This window comes from Odontesthes bonariensis, chromosome 13 (assembly GCF_027942865.1).
Source record: "Odontesthes bonariensis isolate fOdoBon6 chromosome 13, fOdoBon6.hap1, whole genome shotgun sequence".
Lineage (NCBI taxonomy): Eukaryota > Metazoa > Chordata > Actinopteri > Atheriniformes > Atherinopsidae > Odontesthes > Odontesthes bonariensis.
The window spans coordinates 15,660,800-15,685,573 of NC_134518.1; the positions used below are offsets into that span (position 1 = coordinate 15,660,800).

At 41.0% G+C, this 24,774-nt stretch overlaps 2 protein-coding genes across 2 annotated transcripts in view; one reads left to right on the plus strand and one right to left on the minus strand.

Moving 5' to 3' along the window:
- Positions 1-1,196, plus strand: part of flt4 (fms related receptor tyrosine kinase 4) — a 49,899-nt gene extending 48,703 nt beyond the window's left edge. Inside the window, exons 29-30 of the mRNA XM_075481135.1 lie at positions 52-137; positions 649-1,196. Of these exons, the coding sequence (XP_075337250.1) occupies positions 52-137; positions 649-868 (306 nt within the window). The 3' untranslated portion in view covers positions 869-1,196. The remainder of the gene's footprint in view (positions 1-51; positions 138-648) is intronic.
- An 805-nt stretch (positions 1,197-2,001) lies between these two features.
- Positions 2,002-20,679, minus strand: ergic1 (endoplasmic reticulum-golgi intermediate compartment 1). The gene is made up of 10 exons (XM_075481136.1): positions 20,534-20,679; positions 13,271-13,332; positions 9,474-9,546; positions 9,005-9,099; positions 6,888-7,012; positions 6,258-6,362; positions 6,093-6,153; positions 5,764-5,864; positions 4,958-5,080; positions 2,002-3,255 (listed from the first exon to the last, which is right to left on the minus strand). Exons 1-10 carry the CDS (start codon positions 20,551-20,553, stop codon positions 3,148-3,150), a joined length of 873 nt encoding a protein of 290 aa, XP_075337251.1. The 5' UTR covers positions 20,554-20,679; the 3' UTR covers positions 2,002-3,147.
- Positions 20,680-24,774: the final 4,095 nt, after the last annotated feature.

Here is a 24,774-nt window from a genome sequence, read left to right on the forward strand (position 1 = left end):
GGGAATCTTCTCCTCAAATAATGCATGATGTCAAACTGTGTCTCCTCCCAGGACAACCAGACTGACAGTGGGATGGTTCTGGCCTCCGAAGAATTTGAGAGAATCGAGCACAACCACATGGGTGCCGTCTTAAAAAGGTTCGTCATACAAAAGTTCTGATCTTTGTTCCCGCATTAATATAGAAACTGACGCACACAGCAGATATGCAGACAGTTAATTTAGTCACAGCGTTTGACATTTGGACTGATCCACGCTTATTACTCACTGGGACAACACAATGAATGTCACGTTAAAGCAAGGCATTCCAGATACATGAGCAGATGATGCTTTTAAAGACCCCACGTTTCAGTCAATCGGAGACAGCAGTCATTCTTTCTAATTTGGAAACTGTCGAACAGTCACCCACTCTTTTGTGTGTAGCGAAACTTGATTTGCAAAGGAAGTACGCATCAGAAGAGTCTCAGTCTGCTCGAGTAAGTAGACAGCACCATGAGTCATTTATCTCACAGCCCAAGTTTTGAGAATTAGATTTAACAAAGCTCTATGGTTTAACTCCATGGCCAACTCTAATGGTTGCACACTGCGCATCCATCAGCCTGAGATGTTTGTCATTAACACCGAAAGCTTCCGTTTCTTTCCCATCCCCAGTCGTATGAGCAGCACCAGCAGCACGGAGCCCCTGACGGCCTCCCACAGTTTCTTGGGCCAGAACACCGGCACCGACAGCTCCAGGCACCGTCCCAACTTCTTCAGCCAGCTGTCTGGACAGACCTTCTACAACAATGAGTACGGACACCTGTCCGAGGAGGGCTTCTGCGACTTCTACTCGTCTCCAGACACCCCCTGCCTCGCCTCTTCGAATGTGTAATCTCACAACACATACAGACCAAAGAGTGGAGCGGTTGAATGTGCAGATGAGAGCAACATCGCCTCATTGAGCTGTATGAAGATCCAGAGCTGGCTTCAACTTCTCTCAAAGCCCGTCCCGTCTCCACTTGGGCTGCTGCCTCAACAAATGGACTGAACTATATTTGCCTGAAGTTCTCTAACCGGCCACTGGGTGGCAGCATTATGACAAAAACGATCCTTTAGTATTTTTATTCATACATTTATATTTTTATCTTTTATATACAGAGTATTCTCCCTTTATTTGTGCAAGTTATGACTCATAGGAAGAAATAAAGAAGTTTACCCTCTTTTTACATCTCATTAATGTGATAGAGCTGAATCTGTAATTCCTGTTAGTTTTAAGTAACAGGAATTACAGTTTAAAGTGCGTTTGGCCGAAAGTAGTGATCCATGCTGTGGACAAATCAGCAAACCAAACACATATTTGAGGTATCCGTGGCATTTAATGGAGGTGGGCATGCTTGGATACTCGCCACCGTTAACAAGTAATGAGTGACGAAGGTAAACAGAGGGATGTGGTGCGACTGGAGGAGTGAGTCACACTAAGCACCTCTTATCAGAGGTGGACGTAAGCATGATGATAGCTGTGACAGCTTATCGCCGTCTTACTTGCCCACATCCCAAATGACAACCTGCAGGGTGTCATCTCAGGCTGCCAGCTGAAGGAAATGAGCAGCGTCTGGGTGCGAAGTCCACTTCTTACGCCGTTACAGCCACAACAGCTCACTTACACAAAATTAGAGGTTCCGTTTTCAGTTTCTTTGAGTAATTGTTGATAAGGGTGCCCGGACGTCATAAGGTGAACTAAAGTTCAAAAAGGCAGCAAGTTGACAACCAACAGCTCACTTGTGTCTTAGTCCCCTTTTCAACCTGGACTGTTAGACAACAAGTTTGTCTCATTATTTAACTTATTTTCACTATAACTGGCTTGAAAAAATAAAGTCTTAAGCTTGTGATAGATCTGTTTTGTAGGTTAGATTCATCTTTAAACTTTTTTTTTTTTTTTTTTTATATCTTCTTGTCTAATCTTGTTCAAACTTAATGAATACCTTAGAACCAGCTTTCAGAAACCAAAGACGGAGCATACAACACTAACCTCTATGGTATCTTTACTTGAGGGACACATGACATTACAGTGTAATTTGAGACAGAGAAGAAGATTGATGGCGTTTAAAGTAGAAGAGCAGGTTCTGAGGGCCTGTGGTTAACATGGTGCTTGAACAGAGAGGTTAAAGTAACAACAGTATAACAAGAAAAAGAAAAAAAGAAAAAAAAAAGGGCACAAACAAACCAAACCTTCATAACAATTATAAGTTCATACAAAAAAACAACAACAAAAAAAAAAACACATTACATCCAAGTAAATCAAACCAGGAGTAAGAGACATTCGTAACATTTCTCTTTGTCATTAAGATGGCCCAGAACAAGTCCAGACGGGGGACATTTAATAGCTTTGATGAAATATTTGGTAGAAATTTACTGGAAAATAAAGAATGATCAGTGTGTTGAATCATCTCAAAAAGGTAAGACGACACAGACACTGAACACACAGAGAAACAGTGAAAATCCAGGTATTCAATGTACTGAAAGAGATGAGCGCTGATGATAACCCTGTAGGGTGGAGGAGTAATCCAAAAGGCACAGTTTAAACAGTGGAGATAAAAAATGGCATGGCGGCGTGAACTTAAATCATACAAAAATTAACTCATTCAGACACAGAATTAGAATTAAAAAAAAAAAGATGTTCCCGTGACTTAATTAATATATGTGGAATTCCTGGATGGAACACATGGTGCTAGCACCAGATCTGAAAAAGTTCAATGCCAGGCACAAACATGAGTCATTTTAACTTCAATATAAAGAGTTTTTTTGTTTTTTTTAAGTTGCCCCCTTCAAAAACATACAGAAGATAGCTCCTGGCACACAGTTCTTTAAAATCCATCCCCAGAGTAACAAGAGATTCCCTCTCCTCTCCTCTCCCGACCCTGATGACGGAGGAAACAGACATGTGATAGTCAGCGTCCACACGTCAGCAGGGCAGATGAGCCTGAGAGGATCTTCTGTAAAGGAAACACGACCATGTAGCCTGGCAGTTATATTGTTGTGCCCGAGACCTCTTGTTGGTCACGGTGATACAATCTCCTCGAGGAAGTTGTTTTCAATAAGGACTGGATTCAGCTAACAGCCTAGCAACTTTGAAGTTATAAATAAGATGTGAAGAGGGGAGGGAGGCAGTCCTCAAGACATTTTTCCAATTTGGATCTTCTTCCAAGCTTCCGAGGCAGTAAATATACAGGAGTCAATGATTCCTGCGACTGTGAACGTCCCTCCAACGATGGCACAAATCTAGAGAAAACATTCCAGTCAGTCTCAGTCTTTCAAAGCTTTTGTATGTTTTTCTTTTCTTCTCTTCATTTGTTTGACTTAATGCCAGCTGGGCTGAATTCTCATTTCTTCATAGCAAAACATTACACTCACATCTTGGTATGAGCAAGCAAAGTAAGCCGGGGGAAAAAAAGTCCTTCATTCACAATCTTTAGTCGTGACTAATGATAACACTCCTCTCCTTAACATGCCTTAAGTCATGAGAGTCCTAAACAATGCAAAAGACAAATAACAGTGCAGCTGTTCGGTCAAGCAGCCAATTTGACCCTGAACACATCATCAGCCAGTAGGAAACTTTCCTGATGAGGTGCTTACATGCTGAGCCAAGATTCCACAGCGGACCAGGTGAGGTGGGGAGTTAAGGCAGCGGAAGACTGAAGGCTTTCAGAAGGTTTGGGAGCTGAATTCATTCAATTTGTTACCATGAGAGGGGAAGATCAATACTCCTCTCACGGATGTCATTAGCAGCTGCCTAACTTAGTTTAAAGCTGGAAGCAGGAAGGAGATCCATTTGTGACCTTGTAAAGTACACTCGAGTCTATTTTGACTTCTAATACAAAGAGTTTGGCTTTAATATAATTTAATCAAATTATACATACATATATATATGTGTGTGTTTTTTTTTGTTTTAAACACAGTGTGTTAACTTATAAAGTTGGTATGGCTAAAATTTTAGCTAACAGTACATATTCAGAAGACACAGAATCTTAGCATTTATATGGAGTTGTTTCTGTCTACCCAACAAATAAAAGTCCAAGATTATTTTCTTCTTTTAAGTTCTTGTTGGACAGGTCTGGCTGTTTAGCAGCCAAATGCTAACCAGCCACTAACATTGTCCTCCATGGGAATCTGTGAGTCATGAACACGACTTTCTACGTCATAATCACAAGCTATTAGTTCCATTTGAGGATTGCAGATGTTCGTTGGGTCATTTGTTCCCCATTTCATTATTTGGTGATGAAACATTTGCCCTTTCATTCCATTTAGGTCAGCCCTTACTCATGTCATGTCAATTAAATATACAAAGAAATGAAATGGCAGGAAAATAAAAATGCTCCACAGTTGTGAGGAGAACTCCAGAGTCACTATTCAGCTTTGTACATTATGCTCCCTGTTATTGGAATACTAAATATTTTACAGCCATGCTGGCTTCTTTGTGGGGCTAAACATAGAAACAGTGGGGCTAACCAGGCGCAAAATCAATTTTGGATGGGCTAAAATCATTTTGGCTAAGCCTTGTAATTACAGGGGCTGGTATTCAGGACACAGCTTCTATTCATTACAAGCAGGTACTCATGGGTGAATGGCCAGAGATTAAAAACTATAATATTCATTTCACGTTTTGGATTGTGCGTCTATCCATCCACTCAAAATGCTGAGATTAACACAGAGAAAGAGATCAACTGTTATGAGAGCTGGATTCATATATAACAAAAGAGCAGCTGTGTGCGTATTCCATGGTTGTGCTGTGGCTGTTACAGATGATTTTTAAACGTCAAAGGAAATGCAGAAATAAAAATATTAAATATGCACAGAAATCTGATAAGTTACACAAGTTAACATTTAATGACATTTTACATAAAACTGGTAACCTAACGGTAGAAAGTAAAGAAAAGCCCGTTCACTCCTGACAGAATCGGAGGTTTTGTGTGAATTCACTCACTGTTGTGACGAAGCGGTAGAAGGGCTGTCTCCTCTCTGTGTACTTGACTGTGATTGGACTGAGGTCATATCTGAACCAAATCGCTGGGATAATTCTGCCCGTGTGGCTGTAAGCGACATATTCCTGTGTAGACAGAAGAAAGGGAACGTCACAAATCTACCAAGTTGGGAAATCAGTTCAGAGCAGTCGGCAGCTCTACGCCCATTTGAGGGCGATGGCGGTGTTGTCTGAGTGACTTCCGAATACTTTCTGGATAAAGTCACTCGAAGACAGAAATGATTAATTGAAAATAAATCTTGGATGAATAAAACTCAAAATGAAGTTAGCGTGACGAAGCTACAATGTGCAGTGAGTCATTGATGACACTACTATCGGTGACTTCACAAAAAAATTTAATAGAATAAATAAATCACTGCAAATCCACCCACGCAACCAAATTTTAGTCACATCAATACATTTGGCATGACAAAGAGTGCCACGGCCCAAGCTAAGATTGAGCCTCAGCTGGACTGGTATTTATGTTTTGGAATGAGCTACACTGTTGTTACTTCACACTCCGAACCCAGTTGTTAGTCAAAACAGTTCTAGGAAGTGTCTTTATGATTTGTTGACATCTTGAGAAGGTTTTTCAGTCACTAAGGGTGAGCTTTCAGGTCCCGGTAAGTGCACGAGTTAATGAGGCAAAGCAGTCTCTGGCCATATGTTGGGATGGTCATGCTGCCTCTGTGATGAGTGAAAAAACACAACATACGACTCAAAGGTAGGAGCTAATAAAAAAAGCAACAAAGTGTGCTTGGATACAGTACCTTGTTGGCTACTGTGTACTGATAGGAGAACCTCTGTTTGCCTGACAGGTCTTCATACACTGTTGGCACAATCTTCAGTATGTAGTCATGTGACGCCAGAGCTGCAATGGAAACAAAAATATTTCAATCAAAAAAAAAAAAAAAAAAAAAAAAAAACATCTTCAGCATCTACATCAAGTATGATGTAGTCTTAATCAAGACGTAAGTGTGTGAGGCCTTTTCATCTGAGGTTTAGGCGTCTCATTTCATTGCATCATCCAGGGTCAGCCAGCAGGCTTACAGAAATATTCCATAGTGGCTCTAACGACATGTGCTGAGTGAATACGTACGATTCGATGAGATCCTGTCTGCCCCTCCTAAAGCATTAAACGCTCCTTGGACTTTTTGTACCTGCATCACAATGAGTAGAAAAGAGGTTCTTGTTCAGTCTTGATACTGTAGATCTTAATCTTGTTCATTTTCTTTGCGAGTTTTTTGTGTGCGTCTGTTCCGACCTGCAGCTTTTCACCAAAAGCCAGCTTGTGGATGATGTGGGTCATATCGGGGTTTTGGGGCTGTGCTGTGGCACTGTGCGTTGACACGTGAAAGTTTCCTGGTACCTGAAGTTGCAAAATGTACAAATACAGAGCTGGTTTAAAGTTTTCATAACACCGCGAACACCTGCAACACATTTAGTTCACTAATGGCCAGGTTCTACGTGGACGCACACTTGGTTGGAAACTAAATGTTCCTTGCTGTGCCTCTTTCCTTCACAGGTTTTACATATTTCCGACTCTTCCACGAACAGGAGTGTTAATTGTCCTACCGCTGAGTTAATCATTTTAAAATGTCAGGGAAAGACTGACGCACGATATGTGGACGTGGGGCAAACCGGGCCCAGACTACACACAGATGTAACTGAATTCCACGGCTCTTCCATTAAACTAACTCAATTTAGACCGGAGGAAGTGGGGGCCAGGGGTACACCCTCCACATTTCACTCAACTCCAACACAAATACACAAAATAATGTCCAAGAGTAGATGTCCCTTAGTGTCCAAAACTGTATTCATTTATTCAGTTTATAAATGCAGAATACTTGGGTTTTGTTTTTTTGCGTTCCACTGTGATGTGATGAGGCCTTACTTTGTTGACTATGAACTCTCCCTCAAAGCGACAACCGCTCCCCTGGTTGAGAGGAATCTTCATGGAGTTGTCTATGTGACCGACCTCATGGCGGCCCATCTCATCTTGGATGTCCAAACCCACCACTGAACAAACAAAGAGACAAAGGAGGGGATTTAAAAGGAAAATTCAAAACTATTTTTTAACTTACAGTCAGGTTAGTTAGCAGTCAGGCAACATACGGCAATGAGCAAAAAATCCTTTACTTTTGACAGATTTACTCCAGTGAGTGGTTTAACTCTCAAAGAATATTAAATTGTCAGAAGACATCTTGATGTCTTCAAGTTACTGGTTTCACTCAATTAATATTGCATAGTGATCAAATACAAAGGAAAGGCATATGATCGTTTTTAAGATGCAGGTGAAAAAAAAAGAAAAAAACCTCAAATTCTAATTTCAGCTCTTAAATCTTTTCTCTGTTTAATATAAATGTCTCAGTCTTTATTTTGTACGTGGGGAAATGAATTCACACAAAAAAGAAAGACATGTCTTAAGTAAAGTCCCTACATTGTGACAGGCAATGATTGATAACTGATACTGAGAGTAATGTGTTCATCTGCAGCTCTACTTTTCTCATTCAATGACCAAAGAAAAACGCTTTATTCGTGATAAAGAAAGAGTGATGAATAAAATGGAAACTGTAAATATCACTGCACAGAGTGACCTACAAAGTCAACACACAAAGTCCAAACATAATGCCCATCATCGCCCCATCTCTCGGTCTGTGTTTTTCCATAGAGACTTCAGTAACCCCCCGCCCCCTCTTGCGGGCCACTGCTTGTTGGCACACTGGCAGTGACCTATTTTCAGAGCCTGTCAGTGTTGCACGTCGGCCAGCAGTGCGAAAAGGGATGTGTGCTGGATCTGTGCTAAAATCTCCACATGCCGCCTATCCGACCTTTGACATTTAAGGCAAGTTTAACACCCTCTCTCTGTCTAGCCAGATCTTGAAATACAGTGGACAAATATAAGTGAAGGGAGTGCGAGAGACATGATCGTTTTGCCTTTTAAAGACGCTTAGGACTGGAAGCGGGTTGATATAAAGCGGATCTGAGTTGGGGAGGGGTGCGGGTTGTTATGGGGTTGCTACACGCGGTTGTGCTTTTCCATGAAGTCACAAATCAAGACAGGGCAACCCATAAAGGTCAGCGGAAGAAGAAGATGTTTGACTCTGGAAAAGCAGCGCAAATAAATAGAGAAAAGAACTGCCAAGTTTTCCATGATGAAATGGTTTCATCCCTCCAAGTAAATTTGCAACGGATGACAAGCTGTTTGGAAGCCTGGAAAATACGCTGGCAATCGTACATTATTAACTCACAGGGAGATTTGATGTGGGAGATTTCTGTTCGTTACGTGACGCTGCAGTGTGGTGAAACCAGCACGTTGAACTGGAGTTTGAGAATTTCATTTGGAAAAAAAAAAAAAAAAAAAGAAGCCTAGAGTCCTCCAGATAAACAAAACCACATTATGTGGAATCAGCAGCAGCTTTAATTAGAAACGGTGGGCTTTGTTTGGGCATGCCATGAGCGAGATGGCCTAAACACGTGGCTGACAGCTGTGGGTCTGTATCCCAGAGCCTCTATTGCATCAACCTGGGCTTCGTTTTCACACAAGTATTTATTAGCTTTGCCATTTTTGGATACTCCTCGAACTAAATAAATGTGCAAGTTTTCTGTGCGTGCGTGTGATTTGTCGAAGAGCATAGTTTTATAATGGGAGTCATGAGGAGCAAATAACCAGTGACTGCTCCACATCCTGCCCACTTCTAACATCAGAGTACAGCAGACCAGCCAGCAGATGCAACTTGGTATCAGTGGTGCAGCAGCGTGAGATTAAACCAGGGCTGGTCTGGTGCTATCTAGGAGCACGACACAACACCACTAAGTCAACAAATCATTATGAAATTCTTTATCTAGTGTTTAATTTATATTTTGCCAATAAGCCTTGTGAAATGGTAAGACATGATGAAGGGAAAATCAAGCTGTAAAAAGGAGGCCTATAACAATGTGAAGGAGAAAACATACCAACAGATAGAATAATGCAGAGAAATAGAGAGTTGTATATGTGTATATACTCACAATCACAGTGCAAGTTTGGCAAACTGATGTTTAAACTCACATCTATCTTCCCACCACTGTCTTTATCAGGGTCATCAACATACAATTCATTTACACTATAATGGATGAAAAAGAGAGAAAAGGTTAGATAAACAATATCTCTTCCTATTATTACATATTCTTTTCACACTGCTTTAACATTGAGGGACTCATCTGCTGCCAAATTGCAAGAAAAGAACATTTGTGTATCTCTGACAGTGTAATTTCCTTCCTCTCACACCCTTCTCATGTCATCCCTTATTACACACTGCCAAGCGGCTGACGCATGCACAGAGCCAATTTCCTGTTTGAAAATTGACTCCATTCATTAGTTATAACACTGGTTGGGCAGATTACGTACATCATAATGAGGGCATTTGCATTCATTATTAAGTCCCAGTGTGTCTCAGCTACAGGATGTTACAAGACAGACTGATGCTGCTATACCTACATTTCAGTTGCTATGAACCCGGTCAGCTCTGACAGAAACAGGAAGAGTATGAAGACACAGCACAGAATGGATACTGTGGGGAAAGAGGCAGAAAAAGTTAGAATGAACATCTTGTTCAGACTTGCGTCACTCTAAAGTTTGTCATTTGCTCACATCAACCCCAGAATGATGCCGGCTTTTCGTGGAACAAACCAAATGAGCCAGACAAATCCATTTTCCCTTAAATAGCTGGCCTCAGCTATGGAGATTAATCAAATTGTAGCAGCCGTAAAAAAAACTGCCCTAAATAGCAGTTTTATTGGTGATGTAAAGCCTGCCATTACGCAGGTTTTCAGAAGAACCATCCTTCACTAATTATCCATTGAATTCCAGCACACCAGGCAGTCATTACACCAGCATGTTTTTGAGAGAGGTGATCTCATGCTATTCCTCACCAAGTCCTACAAACAGCTCGTTTCAGGTTTCCTTAAACAAACTCATGCACTGACACCCGGACCAAAAAAAAAAAAAAAAAAAGGCTCCTTCAAAGAATCTAAACAAAGACCAAGTTAGGAATATCAACCTTAAATAAAAATAAAATGGTATTTTTCCACTCTTAGTCAGCACTAAGTATAAGCAGCCAAACTGTCTGTTTCACTTCATGTGTCAAACTAATCAGCAAAAGGTTTAACAAAATGTTGTCATGTGTTTACTAAGATAAATATGGAAGCAACTGATCTGTGTCTGCGCAACTGTGGTCTATCCGGTATGGTGAGAGCCACGGCCAGAAAGCTCTCATGCAGCAGGTGAGTCGTGTTTATGTGGCAACCGTCTCCCAGGATCTCACAATCACATGACCCTGCGGCTGGCAGGGCGTTGTGGCCAAACCTGCGGCGGATGAAGGCTTTACATAAGGCAATGTTTAACCAACAAACAATAGGGAGTGTCGCTATGACACATAGGTTACCAATTCAGGTTCATCAAAAGACTTAAAGTAATGCTTTCCTGGGCTCAAAGGACACGGCGTGTTTTTAGGATTTCTAAAAGGTTAGAGTGATGAGCTCCAACTCCTTTTCAACTGCCTAACAATGGAAATATTGAGGTATCAAAGACGTAAAACTAGTGCCTTTTATTTAAACTCCAGCTCATACACAGTGCAAACAGACTCTCTCTGTGACACAAAGGATCGGATACAGGAATAGAGGAATTGAGTCAGTCAGTCACATCCGAAACTAGCTCTGCATTTCCGCAATCAGATGTGCTGACGTTTTTTTTGTATGGTTTGACTAAAGCCTACATTCACTAACTAGCACAGACAAAATGAGAATTTGCCATCAACACAGGCAGAGCAAACTAAGTGTAAAGAAAATGAAAAGAAAACCAGTCAACAGATTGACAATGCATCTGAAACAACAAGGAGTACGGAAATGACTGTGGCAAAAACAGAGCCATTGTTCAAAGTAAATACAATAAAAATTAAACCCTGTGGAATGCGACTCTAAAAAAGAAACACAAACAAAAAGCAAATCGGGTGAAACGTTTGACCCCCTGTGAAAAGGGCTGTTTATGAATGCCTCTGAACCACATAAGCCATTGTGAGCTGACCTGCGGCGGATGAAGCAATAACAGTTGTCTAATATCGAAATAAACCGAATGCCCTCACTCTGAGACAGTGGACGGAGACAGGAAGGGAGTTCAATGTGTACAGGAAGGACTTCTGCCACTTCCTATCGGTGGAAACTCAGGCGTATAGCTTTAGTAAATTTACCCTCTACCCCGTCATCCAGGAAAGTGTTATAATCAGCTATAAAACTGTCCAGTGTGCAACAACAGCTCACTTTATCCGTGTGTGTCATCCGTTTGATTTGAGGCTGATACATTGTTTCACTCTGCGCTCTCACCAGCTGATTAGTGATACAAGAAAGAAGTGAGGCGCCAAAAATGTGTCATCGGGTCTACTGTATTCAACCAGGCAGTGAATAATCAATCCAATCCTTGATGATACAATGACTGATTGATGATGAGTAGGAAAAGCGTGACCTGACATGAAATAACATTTGGCTTTCAAATGATTGCTCAGGTGCCTGAGGCAATGACAAAGCATGATCATTAGCATTCTTACCATACTAGCTGTACTAATAAGTAGGACAAACCCGTGTTCAGGGACAGGCAGGAACATGATTTACGGCCGTCAAGCCCTCTCCTACCAAAACTGTTCCTCAAAAGCTCCACCCCCCCGTACGGCACCGACAGCTCACTCCTTTTACTTCCCAAAGAAAAGCATCTACATCAAATTCTTACTGTGCAAGAGCGACTATTTTCAAAGTTCAGACAAAGCTGAAGTCGTTATCTTTGGACCTGAGCGCTTCAGGGAGAAATTGTCTCGCTATATAGTTACTCTAGATGGTATTTCCATGGCTTCTAGTACTACAGTGAGGAACCTTGGAGTTACTTTTGACCAGAATTTATCATTTGACTCACATATAAAACAGGTTTCTAGAACTGCCTTCTTTCACCTTCATAATATTGTTAAAATCAGGAACATCCTGTCTCAGAGTGATGCAGAAAAACTGCTCCATGCATTTGTTACTTCAAGACTGGACTACTGTAATTCTTTATTATTGGACTGTCCCACATATTCTCTGAAAAGCCTTCAGTTGATCCAAAATGCTGCAGCCAGAGTTCTGATGAGAACTAACGGGAGAGATCACATTTCTCCAGTTTTAGCTTCTCTTCATTGGCTCCCTCTTATATTTCGAATAGAATTTAAGATTATTCTCCGCACACACAAAGCTCTTAATGACCGAGCTCCATCATATCTTAAAGATCTCAAAGTTGGATATTTTCCCAACAGAGCACTTCGCTCTCAAACTGCAGGTTTACTTGTGGTTCCCAGAGTTTCTAAAAGTAGAATGGGAGGCAGAGCCTTCAGTTATCAGGCCCCTCTCTTGTGGAACCAGCTGCCAGTATACGTCCGGGAAGCAGACACCCTTTCCACTTTTAAGACTAGGCTTAAAACTTTCCTTTCTGATAAAGCTTATAGTTAGGGATGGCTCAGGTGATCCTGAAACATCACATAGTTAAGCTACTATTAGGCCTAGACTCCTGGGGGGCCTCATCTGTCACACCTTTTCCTCACTTTGCTCTCTTTTTCCAATCCAACCCATTCTGAGAAAAAAATATAGTGCTTTTTCCTTCACTACATTTATCTGACAGCTTTCAACACTTTTTACTTTTCTAATGAAGATTGTTAGATTGAAAATATATGAAGACCTTATGATACTGTGTAGTGCTTTGTAACAGATTCAATTGTGCACTGAAGTAGAGCTAAAAATGCCTATAAAAGGTACCAAAATATAAGGATTTCGCTGCTTTGCCTTTACGATAAGTTGGACTGTACATTTTAAGCCTCTAAATTCTGGAGGTTTTATTCAATTTCAAAGGGTGATATGGTGGTACCACAAAAACTACTAAGAAACAGGTCGAGCCACCACCAAAAAAAAGCTCCAAGCTTTACCCTGCTTTTGACCCATCCAGATTCTAATCCAACTGAACAAGCCTGATCCACTGAGACCCGACCCCATGAGATCCACTATCAACATCTCTGCGTCACAATCCACATGACCCCCTCAAAGGTCCTGAGTCCATGGCTGAAAGGGGTAGAGTTTTAGTGGCCCAATGAGAACCAAAACAATATCAAACAGGTGGTTCTAAATGTTGTGGCCAGTAAATACACATATATATGGAACAAAATTATCGACATAATGAAAAGAAAACGGTTGGTTGTGATTTTAGCTTGTGCACGAGGGACTACTCACTGAAAGCTCCCGTGTAAGTTGGCTGGGTGAGATCTTTTGGCACTTTCCTGTAGATATCGAATCTGAGAAGAGACAGAGGAAAAAAGGAAACAAAAAAAAGGGAAATGGGAGTGTGAAAAAAGAAAATCTAATGTAAACACTACGTGCTGAGAAAAGCAGCACATTCTGTACCCATCATGCTGTGCGATATTACAGAAGAGGGGTGGAATGTTAGCCCTGGACCACCGCCATCACATATAACCGACCCAGACAGCCGGCTGCAACACACAAAAACACACACTTTTACAGGGTTACACCCCTTCCTTTGCATGTGTGCTCTGTTACTATGAGGTGACCCCCCCAAAAAAGCCATTCTACTTTCACACAGGAGAAGACAAATACAATAAACACACACACACACACACACATCAATGTAGATATATAAACACAATTCCAGTATCATTTCAAAATCATATGATTTCATCTTCTCTGCAGTAAGCAACAAAAGTGAACATTCGGACAGGAGGGACAAAGCAAAATAAATAATATTTACTTCATTTATTTTGGGGGAAAATCAATGAATCAGAGGCCAGGGAGGATGACTTAAATGAGGCACAATCAACTTCTCTATCATAAAATATTGCCGTTCCCTTTTTAGGTAGCTAAACCCAAAAATAAAAATCTGCTACTCAACACTGAAACTATTCACATTCAGGAGTTCTTGCACGTACATGTCCTTTTTGGGCAATGAAACCTTTTCAACCCTGCACTTCATCACTGACTGCACTAACTCCACCCACATACCCACCCTCTCTTTGCGCTCGCCTTCCACATCTTCCTCCAAAACACTCACATCTGTCCACATTTCTTCCACCAAGGGCTGCCAAGGAAATAAGTACAGTTGATGAAATGCAGGGCGGAGGAGGAAGTAGGAGGGAGTTTTTCCTGTCCAACCCCGACCGCATTGGTCCTCCTGTTTTTTTAATTTTTTTTTCACCTGCTGCTGGTTTGTTTTCATCCACAGCATATGGAGCCCTGAATCGTGAACTTCAGCCAGACCCCCCCCCCCGCAACTTTAGCATTAGATCACTGTATGCTAAAAGCTGGCCTCACAGGATATATGGGGCAGACAGTATAGAGAGGAGTCGGACAAAGAGGTCAGGGAGTGGTTGTTCTGTATAAGAATTTCCTGAAGGTTGGTTTTTTTTTTTAAAATCTTCTCCTGAGACCACCGGACAAGTGGCATTTGGCTACCCTTTAGGGAAAATAACTTAGCCCTTAGCACATTTTTCACTGACTGCACTCCGTCTTATGACAGATAAGTGGAAGCGGACCTACGTAAACCATCTCTAAAACTTGTTTAGGTACACAATGCTAAAAGAAAGTGTGCCTTTTGAGATTACTTCTTAAAAACTTCCCACCGTTACCCCCAAGCATTTGTGAAAAGGGCACCGATTCTGATTATTACTGCTCTAGGGAAAATTAAAACAATGAAAAGAAACATTTTTCTTTAGCTTTTTTTTTGCCTCAGTGCTGAAGTCAAAAGGGGGCATGTTTGGCAGACGTAACCAGTGGCAACCACGTGAAGTACTATGTGAATTGGAAATGGAAAAAGAAAAAAAGGAAAATGTTTGGCTTCAATTTCTGAGATTCTAGGGGATATGCGGCTGATATGTAGGTCGGGCGTCAGAATTAGATTAATTAAACCCTTTATCTTGCATTTCCCTCTGCCAGTGAAATGCTTTCTTTTCTTTCTTTCACTTAGCAAACAGCTGATTAATGCAGACGGGGGAGGGGTGTGTAGCTGCACGAGCATTAACAATATTCATATCTTTAGCCGACACCTTCCCACACCTACCTCACACGTCTAGTCACTCAAGATGTGCGATAGTCTAAAGCCGTCAAATGCTTTTAATTATATTCAAAGGTTACAGTCTGTGACGTGGATAAAATTAATGTTATGGTGTTTTAGTTATAATATTTGGTCAAATATTGGTAAAAATTTTGGTCAAACACCTTAAATTACAAAGTAATATAGCATCTCAGCTTTTAACACACAAACAACGTGAGCACATAGTTTGGTGGCTAAAGTTCCTGAACCCTGTGCCGACGCACTCCCTCTTCCTCCTTAAACACCCTGATCATTTTGCCATACCATAAAGTTAAAACTACAATCCGAAAAAGAAAATATTGTCTTGGTCTCAAAATAACACAGAGGGTTGTACACAATTCAAATGCAATACTAGATACGCAAACCTTGAGTTTGAAAGGACTGGCACGAATGGAGGCCAGGAAGCTGGAAATGGGCAAAAAGAGCAGATAAAAAAAAATTTCAAAAAAGCTTTTAATTTGTGTGAGCAAATCTGTCACACGAAGGCCAGATACGGGCTTCAGGCCAATTGATAAAAAGGTGATATGATAGACAAATGATAAACATGACCATGATAGAGGGCTGGCACTCTAACTGATAATCAGTAACTCATAATCAAACATTATTGATAAAGCTCCTTCCAAACTAAGGCGCTGTAATGAGTTAGGTGGAGACGGGTAAGATGCTGTAAATACATTTGTTGTTTTACATGTGTGATAGTCTGATATACATCTGTAAAAAAAATAAAAAAAGCAAGAATTTGCTTTTAATATTTTACATGGACAGTTTCCATCACTACTCAGGAAAATGTTCAACCCGGTTCTGATCCAATTCTGAACTTATAAAACTTGAAGTTTTAAGTTTGAATCAAAATTCCATACGAGTAACCTGGTCTCTGTGGTTGCTCTAGCCTCAAATGAGCATGATTTAAAAAACAAAACATCTACCTCAAATGAGCTTGCAGCTGTCCACTCCACAGGTAACAAAGCTGACACTAAGTCATACATGCCTAAGCAAATCATAACGACAAGAGAGAAAAGCCACTATTTATGAAGTCCAATGAAACAAAGGATATTTACAGTATCCCATTTAAAAATCAACTGCAAATAGCCTTGAATTTGGCCAAAAAACGTTGAGCAATACGAACACAAAAGTCGGTCTCTCGCTGACGTTTATCATTTCCTGAATCACAGTAAACACATTTTCCACCGTGACATGTTTTGTCAATGGCAAGGACACGGTGTACCAGCGTATCTCTGTTAACACCGTGGGACGAAAACCCCGGGCTGCTCTTCAAGGAAAGGTCCTTTTAGGTAAACTGAATCTTGAGAATGAGTCACAGTTAAGTTAAGGGTTTCTGTAATCTACTCCAGGCGTTCGTCAAGTATTAGACCGGAAACACGCATCACTGTCAGGAAGGTGTCCCGAGGATGTGTAGTCAAATCTACTGACGAATCATTAAACACCTTAACTGAAGCTCTTTAGTCATCGTGATCCAACCATCACTTTACAAAAAAGCATTATCATATTAACTCGAAACAAACATCCCAGTGTCAACATGTGACCTAAAAACCTATTAAGCCTGAGAATGGAAGTCTTTGGGTTATCCACTTGTTCTTTCGGCATGGTCATCGTGAATGAGGTGACACTCAAAATGAAGAGGGAGATGACCTTTTGCAGAAACTATTTCACCATTCGAAGAAAGAATAAAGAAGAAAAAATGCAAATCAGAAAGCCAACACTTCCTGTAATGAGTGATTTCCTGGAGAAGCCCAAAACCTGCAATGATTCATCTCACGAACATGTTGGGCAAGAGGAATATACGGTAAGCTAAATATGCTAATCCACGGCTCTGAGAATGGTCTCACCCTACTTAATGTCTTCATGCGCAGTGTTCAGCTGTATTCACAAATATGGCATTTCATCTAAAAGAAAAAGACTCATGAATATTTCTGAATTCAAAAGGACAACCGGTTCAAACTTTTTGGCCTTTCAAAAGATATTCAGCCATCATTCTAGAGCACCTTTTCAATAATATCTATGGTCTCCTCATTCGTGGAATCTGTCAGTTTCTTTCCTCACAGAAAATGTCACATTCGAGTATGGCTCAAGAGTTGTAAACATTTTTTAAGTCGGGTGAGGAAAAGAGATGAGCTATTGTTTGTTCGACTTTGAAGCCAGCGCTGGCTAACCAAACTGCTTGAGTACTTAGATGCATGTGTTGGAGCATCACCCTGTGTAAATATCATGGCCTTTTTTTTCTTTATCACTGGTTGAAGATGGATCATCTTTGTTAACACTGACCAAACAGAGGTGACTTAGCACTACCAGGCGTACGTTGTGTTTTCAAAGAGCATGCGAGTATAGCAGAATCAACTGAGCGACAACAGCATGCCTCTGAGCTCTTGACACCTTGTATTTGTAGACACACCCTGTAGGTTTTAATTTTTTGGATAAGTTGGCACAGGATGCTAGTTAGCTCTAGCTTCATGTATCGTTTTTCTCCAGTTTTCTGTGTGTAACCTGCTCCTTTTTCCTTGTACGATAGTCTGTTAAACACTTTAGACCGCACTCTTCGTCCTAAGAGCAAGACATATAACTTGAAGATGATGAAGTCCGATAAGTCAACAAGCTTACATGGTTTGGCTTTGCAAAGCAAGCACATAAATAGATCTGAGTGCTCACTTGTGTAATATTTGTTCCTGCAGGGTAGGCTACATGTGATGTTACTTGCAAAATTAAAACAAGCACCGGCCTTACAATGTCAGACAGTAACGAGAACTATATTTTTGACTTGTTCCATCGCAAATAAAATTAGAACGCCAGCTGTATAGTTTGAACTTTTTGTGTGGTTTTAAAAAAAAAAAAAAAAAAAAAAAAAAGAGGAAAAAGACGCATCTTTCTGGGAATACACGGTTTCTCTTTGTATGTTGTAATGTACAGTAACAAAACACTGATGACTAATGGTGCAGTATTTGTCAGCAGGCGACGTTTTGAAACTACTAGTTAGTTGGTCAATCAGATCATTACCAGCTGTTGCAATTTTGGTTTCGTACAGTCAGGGCACACGGTCAGCGCAGCACCAGAACACAGCACAACCTCTTTGTAACCCTCTGTCCGCCTCTTAAAGGAATGGTTCGGCGTAAAATGATAATTTGAGCATCACATGGTCATGCCACATAATTTATATGGGTGATGAGCCTTTCTCCGAAAGACCGCGGCATTCCGAAGTTGGCTATTTTGAAGTGTTTTGTTAGAAACGCAGCCAAAGCAACTGTACGGGGCCAATTTGGAAAATATAAGAAATGCAATGTAAAACAAAACTAAAAAACTCACCTTTGTCTATTAGCGACACAAAATGTCTTTTAGATGACAAACAGGTGTTTTCATTCGGCATATCTGTGCCTAACAGTTCCCATTCCTGGCAACAGAAGCTCTCCTCCTCCGACGGCATCACCTCGCAGCACTCGCAGCTACACCACCATGTACCTCCAGTACGCGACCGAGCAGAAGCGCCCACTGACGCTTGCTCCGCACATCTCTGTTGTTCCTCCCGTTCCCGCAACTCCTCGTCTGTATATTCGGGCTCAAACAAGTATGGTTGGCCTTCAAACGCAAATGGCTCGTCTTCGAAAAAATTATGGTCGTCTTCTTCCATATTTGCGTCTCAGCCTCCCTTTGATAACTTGAAGCAGTAGGCCTACATCCGGGTCAGTCTAGGAGTTGGAACTACCGGTGATGCCTCAAAAAACACTAGCTAGTGAAAGGCTGTGTGGTCCGATGAACTTCTCTGTGCCTCGGTTTGCTTGACGAGGCCTTTGTTATGACACAGCTGAAGTATGTAGCGCTTTTGAGTATGTTTATCGCGGAAAAACAATCGATTTCTTATATTTTCCAAATTGGCCCCGTACAGTTGCATTGGGTGCGTTTCTAACAAAACACTTCAAAATAGCCAACTTCGGAATGCCGCGGTCTTTCGGAGAAAGGCTCATCACCCATATGAATTATGTGGCATGACCATGTGATGCTCAAATTATCATTTTACGCCGAACCATTCCTTTAAGCCTGATTTAAGCCTGATTTATGGTCGGTGACGCAAGATGCAACGCAAGCCCTTGCGCGTTTGCAAGCCCCCCCTTGCGTGCTTGCGTGTGTCACCTCAATTTTCTAACTTCACGCAAGACGCGAGCGCAAGCCACTATCTACATCACATCCGGCGGCGTGTTCATCTTCCGGTTTCATCCCCTAATAAAAGACCCCTGTTTTCAAATGCCACGGTAGAAAGCGAAGAAGAAGAAGAAGAATCATGAATCCACTCGAAGAGAGACTTGCCGAAGAGAGACTTGCCGAAGAGAGACTTGCCGAAGAGGTTCTGGTGGTGAATTTCCTTTCATCGTAGTAGGCTTGTCATTGAAAAAATCCGCTGCTCCACCTACTGTCCTGGCGGTGAATCGCCACAGCACACGCAACCGCCGACAAAGCAAAATGAAGCATAAACGTCTCGAGCCATTAACGCAAGCGCAAGGGAAGTTAAAAGAGGTATAATTCAGCCTTTATACAGTCCGCATACATGGGTCATTTACCACAGCAGGACCACAAAGGGCGTTATAATACACTGACTGTGTGGTATATTTTTTCTGTCGTTATAACACAGCTGCCATCAATGCAAGAAAGATAAGAGGAACTGTCATGAACTGTAGGAACAGGCAGGTTGTGTGATTAAAAGCTGCAAATGCTGAGAGAAAGTGTTGTAACAATGAAGGGACCACTATGCCAAGGCTCAGTGTAAATATCCTGTCTTTAATTTTGATTCACAATGTGTTCCATTGACAGCCCTTCACAGTAGGTGTGACAGTTAATCGTTGCTTAAGTATCAGGAGATTTGCTGAATGCCAGCAGATGTGTGTACTAAAGACTTTCATTGTTTTACACTGTGTATTGGTGGCTCTGATTTTTTTTTCATGTACTCAGGAGACTGCAAAACCTTAAGCTACACGTAAGACTAAAACAAGCCATAACGTTTGTAAAGTAAAACACAGTCATGTGGCATTCCGCTTCTTGTGATGGCTAACTCATCCCAGAGGTTACTGAAATCAGTTTCAATTGCAAAAAATGTGGCTGGATGAGGAAAACATGCGCATGCGCAGGTAACAACCCACACAAAACTATTGGAGCATACCTGAGCATCACCTCACCGACTTTTAAAAACACTTCATGGTCCACTGCGACAAAGGAGGCGTAGCTTAATACAAATCGTAGCTTAATACAAAACGGCGTTGTTACAACTTTGACTTTTTTCTGTAATCAGATACGATGCTGGGCACAGTCGTTAATTCATCCTGAGCTCACACACTGCAAACACTTCCACCGTCTTTTCATGTCTGAACTCAAACGAACGGAAACCCCATACTCACCTCCTAACATCGAAAGGCATGATGTTTGCACGTTTGACAGGGAGTTAGCCCTCAAATGTACAAATAACGGCCGAATATACAGCTTTCTTCAACGCTACCGGTTGTTCATCGGTACCGGGCTGACGTCAGCTTAGGACGCCTTGCAAAAACCTATTGGCTGAAAACTACTTCCTGTTTGCTCTGATTCTGTTTCCTCCGGGAGCCTCATCATTACTGGTGTGATGTCAGGTTAGCAGGCTGTAAAATGATGAAAATGACTGAATATTGTCAAAATAAGAATCACAGCAACCGAATAATTATCTATTCGAAAAGCGGAGATAGACTTACTGGCCGTAAAATATTTATTGCGTTTATCAATTGGTCAAATCACTTTAAAACGTGAACATGAATCATTTTTAACGATAAAAAGTTAATTGTAAGAATACAGAGATATACCGTCGTGTGTATTCTATTTTTTTTACATATAAGCATTTGCATATAAGATAGCAATAATGTCAACAAAATGTTTGAAAATTGTGATGCTACTTTTGTTTAGATTGTTAGTTTGTAGCGTTATACATGTAGTCCTGGGCTATGTAGGGAGCATCCCAACGGTTCAGAAAAAACATGGGCCAATAGTGAAAAACTACTACAAGCATATGCAAAATTACCAAAAAAGTGGTCAGAAACATTTTGCAAAGACTCAAAAGTTGACTATAAAAGGCGCAAAATAAACTTACCACTGACCACAGAGTCAAATAAGTGGAGCAAACTGACCAAAGACACACAAAATTGCCACAGATAGATAAAAAACTATAAACAGAAAGGCACAGAACAACCAGAAACAGAGAAACAAAAGAAACAAAATGACTACTAACAGATGCAAAATGACCACACACAAAGATAATCATCAGAAATAATAGAATCAACTAAAGACTTCACCCAAAATGAACACAAATAGTGAAAGATTCTGCAAAAAAATTACAGTATTAACACCTAAAGATTAAAAACACATGTGTTGGTTGTAGTAGGTAGATGGGAGCCCTTTTTACTGTACAAGTCTGTGCCCAGTGGCCTCTCAGGGGCCTATCATAATGTGAGACAACAGGTAACTAACATGCAGAAAGATAAACACAAATGAAAAAACTATTGATATAGTAGAGGCTATTCTATGCATTTTATCCAAAAGATTTTATATCACAGAGTGTAAGATTAATCATTTGAAACAATTACTGAGCAAGATAGGTCATACTCTTTGTGAAAAGTGGTAAAAAAAAAAAAAAGAATAAATAAAAAAGGCACTGAATTACTGCAACAACATAGCCTGGGAATTCCCATGCTGCTTTGCGCTCGATTTCATTCTCACTGCAAAGTCAGCCTGGAAACCACCGCCCTTATTTTTGCTAGAGTTTGGGAACCAATCACAGAACGGGGGGCAGCAGCAAGACGATGACGACGTCTATGCGCTACACCGAAGCTTGTAGAGCGTTAATCCAACATGACAGCGGACACAACGTTACCGTTCAATGCAGCCTTAGAAAGTGTTTCGGAGTAGATTCACCCTAGGGTCATTTGAACCGTGACATCCAGCCAAGTAGCCCACCCGAAGTTTTTCCGATATTGGCTGAACATCAGCTGAGTTACCGAGTTATCCCGAATAGCTTAGTACAAGCGCTAACGGACCCTGGCAGTATCTCCAAAATTACCACACTAAAATCACATGTCATGACACCAAACTTCTACAGTTGTACAAATATGGTCTGTACTCACAAAACGATGCATTTGGAAGTTTGTACATAGTCCAGGAGTTTATTATTATCATCAACACAAGCCTGATAGCTTTTCTGCTGCTAAAGCTTCGTTGACGTCACTTCTGGGAGCTGGGAGCTTCAAAGTAAGATGAGGGTTGATCTACTACTGTAGACAACAAAGCAAGGCTGCTCAATTTCTCCATTATTAAAATAAATTCACAACTCTACAACATAATAATTCATGTAGAATATAGCATATAGGCCTACTTTGTTGTCAATTTAAGTAGCTTAGAGCGCAAGTTTACTTTTATTTTCCATTTTTTTCTTCTTCCTCGTCGAATTTCTGTCGTCATCTGGTATAAGTGATACAATTGGCTATGAATCGCGCGCAAAGCAGCATGGGAAGAACCTGACGTCATTTGATAGACATTCGTAGCGCCCAATAAACGGCTCTAGGCATTGGTAAACCACGCCTCAAATACGAGAAAATGCACACCTAGTTCCCAGACCACCATCTCATCGAGATTGTGGACGCGTCAGCCAGGCTAGCAACAACACAGAAACAGAAAGATGGTTATCCCCTATGTTAAACAAAATACAGTATGTCACACAAGAAAATCCGCAATCTTCATTACTTAAATTTCCCTACTGCGAGTGTAACCTAACATTGATGAAACAAAACATATTTGACTGAAATTTCGTGTATGTCATCGAGAATATAGCAGATAGGACAAGCCCTGTGTTTTCCCAGGGATGGCTCAGCTGTTGCCGGTAGTGACAATGACAGTAAACAGCCACAGATGACAGCAAGTGACAGCGAGGCTGGACCACAGGAAACGCCTCTCTGTCGTCCCCTGTTTCACTTCCCTTTCTGGATGAGAGCTATGGTTTGTTTCAGGCCATAATTGTGGGAATCCAAAGCAGAATGAGAGCTCTGGGAACTCAGGTTCTATTTTCAGAGCTCAATTTTAATGTTCTGTCCCGCACATTACAGGCACACATTTGCATTCTTGCTGAAAGAGGGCATTTGCACTGATGACTGTCACCACTAAGAGAACGCCATCATTTTTGCTTTTGTAATGCACGTTTCTGCTGACCAAAGAGTAAGAGCTTTTTTTTTTTTGGAATGAAACAGGAAACCAGTGTTGTACATGATACCAGAGGCAGGTGCTGTAAATTGCTGAAAGAAAAAGGGTGACTTTTCAGGGAAAACATTAACATTTTATACTTAACGGGAGTACACAATAGCTTCAGTGTGTCACTTTTGCACTTGCTGCAACTGTTCACCTCTTCCTCGGGTGTGTAATATCTTAGCTAACTTAAGCCTGTCTCCTCATGACTGGAGGGAAGTTGTACTCTCTGTGAGGACAAAATGTTTGGGTACAGGCTGTTTTCAGGGGAAGTTTTACTCTCCTCCCCTGTATAGTGTGTAACATTCTTGCTTTGTGGCATGTGCTTCACAGTTGACTCATCTCACTGGAGTGTGAAGTTAAACGGGTGAGAGAGTTTTTACACTCTGTTGTTATTGCTTAACTTTCTGTGCTCTAAGCCCCCCCCCCCCCCCCCCCCCCCCCCCCCTTCCTCTCTCCCATAACACATCTGTTTTTTCTTTGCTTGAGGGAAAACAGAAGCAAAAGAGCACGGATGTGGATTTCCAAACTTGTTCAGTTTACAGTAAAGGTAGGACATTATGGCCTGGACAGCGCATACTGGTCTCAATTTTGTGAGAAATACACATTGTGAAAGTTATACACGCAGCTTTATATTTAAGTTACATCAGGTTAGATCACACATTGGAAACAATAACTTGTTCGTTATGTGTCTGTTGTGCTGAAATTCAAATGGGATTCTGATACCTGGGGGATAATGGGATACCTGTTTTCAACTTATCTTGTCACAACTAAACAACCATGCGTGCCTCTGCTCTTCAGTCTCAATACACAAAGACCTGTCACACCCGTCCTGTCAACAGATGCTGGGTGTCACTCACAAGTGATCGTCTTTCTTCCGATATTATGAGACAGTGGTATTGTCCAGTCTGAGTCAGCAAACCACACCAACAAAACAAAAAGGGTTTCCCAGAGCTACTGCAATCATCTTTTTTTTTTTTTTTTTTTTTTAAGATTTTGGTTTGTGTGTATCTGTTTTTGTGTGGTGGAAGGGAAGGTTAAAAAAAACAACTTATCTGTTTCAGTGATGTCACAAATGAAACAAAACTATAGGTCAAGAGATCTCCATCTGCTGTTGTCTTCCTGGTATACCAGTGTTTTGTTTCTCAGTATGTGGAAATTACTGGACTTCAGATTTCTATACAGTAATTAACTTTTATGGTTAGCCTTTGCTCTCGGAGCTTTGAACACTATGTACCGCTGACTAATAAAAACAAAGAATAAACTTTTATGGTGCCCATGGCAGATATTTACTTATTATCTAGTCATTTGTCACTCTCAGTTGAAGAGGCAAAATAGGAATCCAATTAAACATGAACATCATGGAAAATTTGGCAAATTC

Coding starts and splice junctions, on each gene's coding strand:
- ergic1 (XM_075481136.1), bottom strand. CDS start 20,553: ATGCCTTTCGATGTTAGGAG. Junction 5,865..6,092: donor AGACAGGATCTCATCGAATC/GTACGTATTCAC, acceptor TTTCCATTGCAG/CTCTGGCGTCACATGACTAC. Junction 3,256..4,957: donor TCTACCGCTTCGTCACAACA/GTGAGTGAATTC, acceptor TGTTTTCTCTAG/ATTTGTGCCATCGTTGGAGG.